Raw genomic sequence first — 12,569 nt, forward strand, 5'->3', positions numbered from 1 at the left:
AACAGGCACTTCACAAAAGAGGAAATCCAAATGGCCAAACCCATTAGTATCAGGCCAATGGAAATTAAAACTACGAAGAAATATCACTGCATACCCTCCAGACTGGCAGAAATCAAAACAACACTACCAAGTGTTGGGGGAGGATGTGGAACAAGAACTTTCATACGCTGCTGTTGGGAGTTTAATCTGGTGCACTTTGGAAAATACAGCTGAAGATTTGCATGCTCTCTGACCCAGCCATTCCACACCTTGGCACACACGCTGGAGGGACTTGTGTACAGGTGCGCAGTAAAGTGTACAGGCTTGCTCATAATCACAGCATTGCTCATAATGGTCCTCCTGGTCTGGAAATTCCCAAATGGCCACTAACATTAGAATGGATAAATACATTGTGATGTATTCATAAAATGGAAGATGTACAACAATAAAAATGATTACTCTTACTAAAATAATGTAGAACAAAGAAAGAAGAGACAAAATATGAAAATATTCAATATGACTATACAAAATTCAGAAACAGGGAAAACTAAACCATGGATCAGAGATGCACACAAAGATGAAACAACTATAGAGTTTGATGGTAATCACCACAAATTTTAGGATTATCATAAAATTCAGGATAAGGGAATAGGGTGAGACTGGGTGGATTTTGGGGGTATAGGCAATATTCTCTATAGTGGCCATATGGGTAACATATTTTTTAAAGATTTTATTTTATTTTTTTAGAGAGGGGGAGGGATGGAGAAAGAGAAGGAGAGAAACATCAATGTGCAGTTGCCTCTCATGCGCCCCTTGTTGGATACCTGGCCTGCAACCCAGGCATGTTCCCTGACTGGGAATTGAACCGGCAATCTTTTGGTTCGCAGGCCGGTGCTCAATCCACTGAGACACACCAGCCAGGGCTGGGTAACATTTTTAAAGATATACTATGATTTTGCTTCATTTACAAACTTCTCTGTATACAGTTAATAATTTTTTTTTAAAGTGTATAAATTACTGATTAGGGAAAACATGCTAGGGCTGGGCACATAGTAGGATTCACTTGTGAAGATGGCTCCTGAAGCCATGTAAGTGAGACTCTTCATTTGAATACTGTTTTTAAAAAACCCAAAATTCACACTCTCAGAAGAATACAAAGATTCACGACTAACAGAAAAAACTGAAAACAACAGTTAAAAAGACTGAAGAAAGTCAAAAGTGAGTAGTGTTAGGAATGCTAAGGGAACAGAGAGTGCAAAGAGTATGAGAGCTCAAGAGGGACAAAAGAGGTTAAGTTTAAGCAAGATAAAACATCAATGAGTTCGGCAGTTAGGATTCCAGTGGTCACTTAAGTGCCGTTTGATGCTAACATACTGCTATTTGTAATAAAAATTTCATGTATCATTGTCCTATTTTTCAAAAATGACAAGCAATATTCCATTTTGAACAAAACATGTATCATACCAAGTTTTTCTTTTTAATAAGTATTTCAGAATAAACAAAAATAGTGGTTTAAATCTTGATACTTTGTGACTAATATATATGGAAATGTGGCAAAATTTTATAATTTTATTGATGTTAGAATAGTACAGATTAAATTAGAATTGCACATAATAGCAGGATTTAAATAGCTGATTACAAATATATTGCGCATGTTCTAAATTTTTCTGAATACGTGATATTTTATGGGGAATATTATCAACAGAACATAAAGGATACCTTTTTATAAACTCACACAAATCATAATGTGTTGTGATTACTTTTGACCCACATTGAAAGAGAGATTATGCCCTGGTTGGTGTGGGTCAGTGGATTGAGCGCAGGCTGCAAACCAAAAAGTCACCAGTTCAATTCCCAGTCAGGGCACATGCCTTGGTTGTGGGCCAGGTCCCTGGTAGGGTCACATGAGAGTCAACCACACATTGATGTTTCTCTCCCTTTCTTCCTCCCTCCCTTTTCCTCTCTCTAAAAATAAATAAATAAAATCTTTTTAAAAAGAGAGAGTTATAACATAATAAGTAAGTCTTAGAAATTAACTGAATTTTGAATTGAAACTTAAGGACAAAAGGATTTTTCAGGTGAGGAAAAAACTGTATTTGTAGCTTGGAACAGAACATAATAAAAAACTGTGAAAGAAATAAGATTTTAAACATAATACTTTGCCTACATTGGAAACGCACCTTATATTGTACAATAAGTAGTAGGACATAAGTGACAAAGTGTTTATTTTTAGAACCTCTTTTTAAAAATTTATTGATTTTAGAGACAGAGGGAAGGAGAGAGGGAGGGAAAGAAAGACATCACTTTGTTTTTCCACTTATTTATGCATTCATTGAAGACATGTTTGTTTTTAAAGCTTTGAATTTTCTTTTGAAAATAGCCTTGAAAATGTAGAAATGTGATAAATTATCATTAAAAATGGACTTGGAGCACAGGCAACAAAAGAAAAAATATGTAAGTAGGACTTCAAAAAAATAAAAACTTTTGTACATCAAAGGGAAATAACAGAGCAAAAAGGTAACCCATGAAATAGGAGAAAATGTTTGTAAACCATGTGTCTGAGCCCTGGCTGGTGTGGCTCAGTTGGTTGGAGTACTGTCCCTCAAACCAAAGGTCACGGGTTCAATACCCAGTCAGGGCACATGCCTGCATTGCAGGCCAGGTCCCCAGTAGGAAGCGCAAGAGAGGCAACCACACACTGACATTTCTGTCCCTCTCTTTCTCCCTCTCTTGCCCTCTCTAAAAATAAATAAATCTAAAAAAAAAAGGGCAAAGACTTGAATAGACATTTCTCTAAAGAAGCTATACAAAAGGCAAATAAGCACATGAAAAGATGCTCAATATCACTAATCATTAGGGAAATGCAAAATAAAACCACAATGAGATACTAGTTAAACCCATTAGGATGGCTGTTATTTAAAAAATGAAACAAAATTAGTTAGTATTGGTGAGGATGTGAAGAAACTGAGACCCTTGTGTATTTCTGGTGGGAATGAAAGATGATGTAGCTGCTGTGAAAAAGAGTATAGCAATTTCTCAAAAAAAAAATTAAATATAGAATTGCCACATGATCCAACAATTCCACTTACAGGTATGTACCCCAAAGAAATGAAAGCAGGGGCTCAAACATGGTTGTACACCATGTTCACAGCAGTATTACTGACAACAGCCAAAAGGTGGAAGCGACCCAAGTATTCATCAATGGATAAAGAGGTAAACAAAATGTGGTACACACATACAATGGAATATTACTCAGCCTTAAAAAGGAAGGGAATTCTGACACATATTACAAACATGGACAAATCTTAATGAAATTATGCTAAGTGAATAAGCCAGTCGCAAAAAGATAAACACTGAATGATCTTACTTATATGTGGTACCCAAAGTAGTCAAATTGAGAGGCAGAAAGTAAAATGGGTATTTTCCATGAGTTGGGGGAAGAGGAAAACAGGGAGCTGTTTAATGGGTATAAACTGCAGGGGTGTCAAACTCATTTTCACCGGCGGCCACTTCAGCCTTGCGGTTGCCTTCATAGGGCCAAAATAATTTTAGGACTATATAAATGTAACTACTCCTTAACTGTTAAGGAGTTGAAATTACATTCGGCCCTTTGAAGGCAACCAAGAGGCTGATGTGGCTCCCGGTGAAAATGAGTTTGACACCGCTTATGTAGAGTTTAAATTTGGCAAGCTGAAAAGAGTTCCGGAGACTGGTTGCACAACAGTGTGAATTCACTGAATGTCCTGTTATGTGTACTTTACCACAATAAAAAAACATGGACTTGGAAATGAGTAAGTGTTAAAAACAGAATCACAACCACTTTTTGAATGAAGATGTAAGTTGCTGTTTTGATGCAGAGGGAACAGAAAACGATTGCATTCTTTTTATGTGTACTTTATTATTTTCATACGGTACCTGGATTTCAAGCTCAGCAATGTGCTGCTGTAGCTCAGCCACAGCAGCTATGCTGTCTGCTTCCCGGAGTCTCACAGCCATCACTTCTTCCTTGTTCTAGGGGAGCGAACAAAACAAACCAGTAATAAACTGTATAGTAAACCAAACTAATAATACACTAATAATAAAACATAAACAATGTCATTTATCTCAAAATTTAAAAAATAACAAATAAGCCCATGATTAAATGAGAAAAAGCCATTATTTATTAAACTTGATATGAAATGAAGAATATATAGAGTAGCTTTCCATCTTTAAATATTAAGAAATACTATTCATATAAGCAAATATTGCTCAAGATCTTTAAATTGAAAATTAACTTAATTAAAAGTATTAAAATTACTGTTGACTGTGAAAGTTAAGTTTCCATGAAAGAACAATTATGGAAAACTTTCAAACACTTAAGTAACTAAGACAACAGACTAATGGAGAATATGGATACTAACAGAGTATGTTAGCTAGATAATATTTTAAAATTATATTCTTTCTGAAGCAATAAATGATAATGAACATTTACACTGTACTACAAAGAATAATATTAGATTATGTCACAATTCTGCATAATATTTACCCTACCACCTTAAAATTTCACAAAGGAAAAACTCTAAAACCATATTCTACAATATCTATGAGAAATAACAGTAATCCAGAAATAACAAGGAAATATGGTGGAGGAAAAGGGTATGCAAAAATATTTTGCTCCCCCATTAACTTCAGTTGAAATTTATCAATCACTTAGTATCCAAACTGTAGCATGGTTATCATATAATATTGACAATATTATAATAACATAATTTTAAAAAATACTAAATTTAATAAAAGTGTAATAATTAAGCTTTTAAATAAAAATTTATATTGTCCTGACTGGTGTGGCTCAGTGGGCTGGGCATCATTCCACAAACTGAAAGGCCATGGGTTCGATTCCCAGTCAGGGCACATGTCTGGGTTGTGAGCTAGGTCCCTGGCTGGGGGCATGCAAGAAGCAAGTGACTGATATTTCTCTCTTTCTCTTTCTCCCTCCCTTTCCCTCTCTTTAAAAATAAATAAATAAAATCTTTGAAAATTTATATTTATTTTTGTATCTCAGATATGATATTGGTACTTTACTTCAAGCAAACATTGCTTTAAATATTTTGTAAATTTGCATGTGGCCAAAACATGTAGTCTCTGTACCCAATGCTATGCTGACGTTTACCAGCTCCCAGAGACGTCTGTGTGTGTGTGTGTACGCTCACGTGCATGTGCATGTATCTGTGTGTGTACATGTCTTTATGCATAAGTGTATTATATATTTTAATATAAACTGCTATAAACAGGCAGCCAGACAGATTTGGGCCATGGGCTACAGTTTGCTAACTCCTGGTTTAGGTAATCAACAAAACAATAAATCAAGCCCTGATACATAGTTTGCCAATTTATCTGGTGTAAATACTTTCACTATGGCTCCTGTCAAGCTGCCAACATAACATGACTGAAACGCAGAGTTGGGAAGAAATGTGCAGTAGCAAACTATTGTGTGGTATTTCCACCATACAGCTACAACAGGTATAAATAACCTCAAAAGCACAGGTAACAGGAAAATAAAAAATAATTAGGAGATGATGTTTGAGTGTTTATTACCTTTGTTCTACCATAATTTAATTACATTAAATAAGTTGTAATATGGCTGTTTAACAAGTGTGTCACAAAATTCTCAAAAATTTAACAATTGGTTCTTGTAAACTTGCCTAGTTGGCTCCAGCACACCAGCATCTATGTTTAATGAAATTCAAATCTGGTCTTGTCACCCCCTTACTTTAAACACTTTAATGGTACTCCACTGATCTTGAGATAATATTTCAGGTCCTTATACGGGTATCCAAAACTATATGATTGGGCTCCCCCTTTACTGCTCTACCTTCATATCTTACCACTATTCCTCACCCCCTCTCCAGCTAGGGTAAACTTTTCTTCGTTCGACCAACATGTTGTTCTTTTTCACTTCTGTTCTTCACACATGCTATTACCTTTCCCTAGTGAACTCTGTTGCCTTTCCTTGAACTAATTCCTACATACCCTTAAGGTCTCAGCTTAATCATTCCTTGGTTGACCCTCCCTGAACCATGACTCCTACACTAAAGTCCCATTATAGCACCCTATGTCATAGGACTATCCCCAATCATAGCACTATTCATACTAAACTGCCATTGTGTGTTACTTGCTTACATCCTTTACTAAGAGAAAGCCCCTTGAGGACAGTGATCTATCCCCCAGCCAGCTCTCTCTCTCAGTGATGTGAGTGAGCCACCTAAAAATCCTTCTCTTCTCACTTCAGGTAACCAGATGGCTGCAGCCTCATGACAGACTAAACCACAACCACTTAGCTGAGTTGCCCCTGAATTTCTGACCCAGAGAACCTCTAGGGTATTGGTGCTTATTGCCATTTCAAGCCACTAAGTTTTAGAGGTAATTTGTTAAATACCAATAGATAACTGATACATTTATACTCTACTGATTTTAGTTAACCTGTATAAAAATATATCAGTCAGGTATAAAAACAGAAATTTAGGTATCAATTTTCCCTAATCTCCCCCCTTTCCAATCTGTCTAATCACCAAGTAGATTTTCAATTGATGTAGTTCTCTTTAGTTTAACTGCCAATATCTGAGCCCAAGCTAGCACCAATATCCTACACTCTTATTACCTGATCATCTCATGTCAAATCTCTCTCCAACCCTACCCCAAACCCATTTCCACATACAGTGGCATGTGGTTCTTTTAAAAATTGCAGTCATTGCTATAAGCAACATCCCCTAATAAATGTTAAAATGCTGTGACCCTTTGCATGCAGGGATCTGCCCCTGGCTCTTCATTAAGGTTGATTCTTTCCTACTCTTTAGGTCCCAACTCTGATACCGCCTTCCAGCACTGGATCTTAATTACCACTGCCCCTTAATCCCCAGTCCGAGGTATATCATTAGTAATGATCTTATCTATTTTTACTTATTATCTCACAAACACTATGTCCACCTTTTTCACTACTGTATTCCCCCCACCCAGGGCCTGTAAAACACTGGGAACAACCCTCATGCCCATCAATAAGGGCCTAATTAAGTATACTACGGTACATCCATGAAATGGAAAACAATGTACCTTGGAAACTAATGAGAAGACTCTTCAATGACTATTTAAAGCTCTACAAAACACATGACAAAAAAAAAAAAAAGCAAGAAACAGACACGGTATGCCAACATTCATGTAAAAAAGTGAGAAGAAAAATTATGTACTTTCAGTTGTATTTGCCTAAAAGAAACTCTAAAAGGACTTATCAAAAAATAATAAAAGCATTACCTGAAAAAAATAAAATAAAATAAGAGGTACATGGTAAGGGCAGGAGGAGAATGAGGTAGAAGGGAACAAGGATGTTATGATACTAGTATTATAATCATAGTAAAATACCTTGATTCACTCTCCTCATTTAACATTATTTATTACACAATTTTACAAGTTTGTATATAAATTAACATACATTTTCTCATGTATGTTTATATATCTATGCCTACATGTAGACATGTAGAGAATCTACATGTAGAACTAGAGAATCTAAAATCTTCCTATAATCTTCAATTTTTGATTTATATAGAAAATTCCATAGTCTCATTACTGAAATCTTGGGAACCAGGTGTGTAATGAAATTTCAGATTTTTAGATGTTTAGAAAAGTCATATGGGGATAAGACCATACATTAGTCTTACCCAGCGGGATCTGAGGCAGCATCCATAACAAAACAAAATGCTCAACGCTCAACACAATGAAGCAGTAAAGTATAAGTGCCCACACCAACTGAGGTATTTACAAATGATAAGTGACCCTATTTCAATTCAAATCAGGTCTTGCTTCCAAATGAATTTTTCTAAAATTTATGAGAAAAACCTTTTGAGTTTATAGTGTTTGGGGTTTTCATATTGGGGATCATAGACTTGCAGTATTTCATCTTCAAGTGGGAATGTTCAAATTCAGTTACAGAAGAAAAATAACATTAATATTAAAAAGTATCCTGACATTTTAAATAAATGAAAAATAAAATGAACTTTCATGATTGCTTATCAACAAATAATAAGCTATAATCACATAAAACTAAATGAAAATTAGTCAGATTTATATAATTGAAGGACTGGCTTCCCTGAAAGTTAGGTTTGTTTCTAAATTGTTCCAACAAAACCAGGTAAAACACATACACTTTATCAGAATGTACTAGGAGCTAGAGTGACAACACACTGGTCATTTTTGAAATCTGCAAAAGGCAGTATAAAAGATTTAATAAATCAATATAAAGTTAAACACAGGGGAGAAGCCAGAGTCAGATCTGTAATATACTTCACAGAGGCATCAATGGCAATTAAGCTTTTTTAAAAATCTCAAAACAGTTCTTAAAATTCTCTAAAATTCTGAATCTGAGCCCATTGCTCAGATAAATTCAAAGAAAATAATTATTTTCATTAGCAACTTCCCCAAATATTTATTTCCAAAGAATACTTTACTGAGGCAGTAAGGCATTTGAGGAGCAATACTAAATCCAGTAACAATGTTATCAACACGTTTTAAGGAAAGCTTACACCAATAATGAAAAAGATTAAATTTTGTTCTTTATTAAAAATAAGTCAGCACAGGCAATATAGCATCCTAAGCTTTAATCGGACATTAGTATAACAAATCAAATTGATATAACATCGTGTCACATCATTTTATTTGTTTGTTTAAGATTTTATTTATTTATCCCTAGAGAGAGGGGAGGGAGGGAGACGAGTGAGATAAACATCTATGTGCGAGAGAAACATCGATCGGCTGCCTTTTGCACAGCCCCAACCAGGGACCTGGCCCGAAACCCAGGCTTGTGAGCTGACTGGGAATCAAACCAGCGACCTTTCAGTTTGTGGAACAACACCCAACCCTGTGAGCCACACCAGCCAGCGCCACATCATTTTATTTCTAAATTAGTATAGTCATATCCTTCAAGAGGGCCTACTCTTAAATTAGTACAAATTTCAGTACTGCTTACAGATTTCTGTCAGTGTAAATTATAACAGTCATGCATATTAATTAGGATGTAATTTCATCTCTGGATTTCAGTGACACTGATAAACCACTCAAGCTTCACTCTTGGTTTTTAATGACACCAGAACAAGTTGATGGAATTACAGCTTTATATGTGCCATTAAAGTCTCATTTCTTATCATAGAATAATAGGGCTGGAATCTTTAAAGGACATCATTCCTACTATCTCACCATGGAAGATGGATGTCTAGTTTATTTTTAAAATCCTGTAACTCGTCCTCAGTAATCCATTCTAATGCTCAGACCACAGTCACCTCTTTAGTTATTTCACACACACACACACACACACACACACACACACTCTCTCTCTCTCTCCTCCCACTCCACTCCCCAACCCCTCTGTTCCCACTGCTATACTGTCTATTTATTTCAGGAAAAAATGTACTTGCATTCAAATACTTTCATGCTTTATGAACTCAAACACTTCACAGAAAATAGAAATGCTGATTAAAATAATAAAGAGAAATGTAGACAATTTCCCCAATCCATTGGAACACACAACAAACTCCTTTGCTCTCCACTCTATCTAGAAAACATGTCAGTATTCACTGCTCACTAATAAGGCACCTATCAACGCAGAGTTGCCTTAACCTCTCTAAATTCCCTGTCTTTTCAGTTGAGATCTTAAATGCTTTGGTTTTAAAGAGCTACAGGTAAAAAAAACTTGTAAAGAGATACTATTTGAACCCCTTAGTTAACTTAATTTCATGCACTGGCATGTGGTTGAAAATGAGGTTTTCTAGTGAAATCCACTCCAGAGCAAGATCTGCTAACCTAGTCTAAAAGCAACTACCAAACCAAGTTCAGAAAAAGTAGGAAACTAAACTACCTTCTTATGGCTTTACTTGGTTTTAAGATAATGTAATCAATGCTGAGACAGAACAAGAAAAGGCATTTTTACATTGACAAAAACAAACTAGCTAGTTGATATACTTACCTTGCATTCAATCTCTGCTTGTTTGCGCTTTGCTTCACTTAACTGAGTAAGTAGACCTTTGTTCTGCGCAGAAAGATACTGCACCTTCTCCTGTAGACTGATCACTTCTTGTTCTGCTCTTCGAAGATGGTTACTATTGATCTGGTTCTAATAATAAAAAGTGTAAATACTCAGATTATATAGAAAAAACACCTGAAAAAACTTACAAATTTCTACCTTCCCATTTCATGCTTACACATTATTTTAAAATGTTGTTATTATTAGTTATAGATCAACTTTATTCAACAAATACTTAAAAACTTTTAAAAAAGGATTTCTAAAACTGCTTTAAAAATCAAATCATCTAAAAGAAAACATAAGGTCCATATTAGAAACTGTCATGATAGGTCACTTCATCATTTATACAATAAGTACCTATAAACTATAAGGATTTTTACACAGAACCTGAAGGTATTAATTTCTGACACAGGCAACATTGTATGAAGTTGCCTATTTAGCAGGAAGAGGATGAGTTTAGCTCCTCTTTCCAGTTCTCAGAAGGAAGCACAGACTGACTGAAGGCACGATCATCATGTGCTGGACTGTGAACCTGATGTCATGGCAGGTGTCACGCACATGCCTCCATTTCTCCACACACAGCACAGTCGGTTTTTATGGAACATAAACTGATTCTGAATTCTGGCTTATGATCTGGTAACAAAGCAAACTAGTTAATATCTCTGAGTCTCTACTGCCTTATTTGAAAAATGTATATAAAAATACTACCTATTTCTCATTTGGTTGTCTTCAGGATTAAATGAGATAGTATATGTAATAGGTTTAACATAGAATAAGAACTCAATAAACACTAGCTGCTTAAGTATTATAATTATAGGACATGCTAACACACACACACAGACCTCAATCAACTGTCTTGAGCTAGTTTTTCCAATCAGGCTTGACCCAGCCTGAATTTTCTCAACCCCAAATTATTCTAGCAGGGGTCTGAAAGAAACAGTAGGAATTTTCATAACCAAAGACAAGTAAAATCTGGCTCCTCATCTAACAGTTCTTCAACCTTGGTCAAGTTATCTAATCCCATCAAATTTCAGCACACTGGTATAAGCACAGATTTACCACTTGCCTTTCAAGGTTGTGTTGGGAGAATTATATGAGAAAGGTTTATGAAAGGAGTCTCACACAATGCCTGAAATTTAAGATACTCAATAAATGCACGGTTGTTGCTATCATTATACCTATTCTACGTCACTCTCTGAAAAGGACCCTGCCTCCAGTTTTAATGAAAAATATGGATCACCTAATAGATATAAGCTCCAAAACTTTCTCCCACTTCTAGGTTTCTTCATCTTCATTTCTATTTATCTTTTTGACTCACAGAAGAAATTCCTCCTTTCTAAGACCATCCTCTATATTACTCTCTTCTTTCTCATTTCAATGAATACTATCTACAAAATTATTTATAAACTTCTTAGTATTGTATTGAAAATGTTCCACAACCTCTTTCTACTGTCTTCCCTTCTACCATTAAAACAAATGACTACACTTCAGAGGGACATACCTTTGATATAAGCTCCAAAGAATTCCCACAGGTAAAACTCTTCCCTGAACCCCAATTAAAGTTCCATGATCCAAAATTACAAAACACACATAAACAAAACCCAAATATTGCCTTCAAATGAAAAGTAATAGATAAAAAGAGAGGACTACAGACTTTTAAGAACTCTAGATAAAATCAGAAGGACTTTATATATAATATAATTTATATTTACTATTACTAGAATAAAAAGAGTAAGCAAACATAAGCAAAGCATAGGTCACTCTCAAGAAAATTCGGCAAATTAAAAAAATAACCAAATACAATTTCTAAAATTAATATAGCCACTGATATTAAAAATTCAATTAAAGGATTAAATAAATTAAATACATTGAAGAAACAATTAGTGTCCCAGAAGAAGTCCAGAGACATAGAAAAGAGCATAAGAAAGTAAAAAAACCTGCCTATAAGAGTTGTAAGATAAAATATAAAAAAAAGGCAGTGAGAGATGATGGTCCAAGACCCAAGACAGCACCTTTCAACCTTTCTCATCTCATGGCACATAAAATAATTACTAAAATTCTGCAGCGCACCAAAAATTATTTTATATTTTTGGGGGATCTGACAAAAAATAGGTATAACTGTGATTCATTTCCACTGGGCAGCTTTATTGTGTTGGCCATTGCCCTTTTTTTTATTTGGCAATCTAAGGGGAAGGAGGCCAGTGTCTGACTAAATAATCAGGTATTGCATATTTTCAAAATTCTGTGGCACACTAGTTGAAAATCACTGGTCTAAGAGATGATAATAGTAGAGAATTTTTTATAATTGAAAAAAAAGACATGTATAAATTCACATGAAGTTCAGGAATCACAACTAGTCTTAAAGAGGACAAATAAATCCTTACCAAGATACAATGTAACAAAACTTAGAATTCTAAAGAAAAGAAGAGGTAAATCAAGGTAAAATCTGAGTATCTGTGAAGGGGGAAAGTCAAATATGAAAGTGGCAGACATATCAACAGAAAAAAACATGTACTGCTTAAAAAAATAAATTTCATCCTATAATGGT

General features: G+C 35.1%; 1 protein-coding gene across 11 annotated transcripts in view; it reads right to left on the reverse strand.

Moving 5' to 3' along the window:
- The window catches only part of EVI5 (ecotropic viral integration site 5), a 205,230-nt gene that overhangs the window by 63,023 nt on the left and 129,638 nt on the right, over positions 1-12,569 (reverse strand). For all 11 annotated transcript variants that reach the window (XM_045199567.3, XM_053920057.2, XM_053920054.2 and 8 more), the window contains 2 exons: positions 9,965-10,111; positions 3,895-3,990 (listed from right to left, as the gene is read on the reverse strand). In XM_045199567.3, the coding sequence (XP_045055502.2) occupies positions 3,895-3,990; positions 9,965-10,111 (243 nt within the window). The remainder of the gene's footprint in view (positions 1-3,894; positions 3,991-9,964; positions 10,112-12,569) is intronic.

Source organism: Desmodus rotundus, chromosome 3, assembly GCF_022682495.2.
Source record: "Desmodus rotundus isolate HL8 chromosome 3, HLdesRot8A.1, whole genome shotgun sequence".
NCBI classification, from domain to species: domain Eukaryota; kingdom Metazoa; phylum Chordata; class Mammalia; order Chiroptera; family Phyllostomidae; genus Desmodus; species Desmodus rotundus.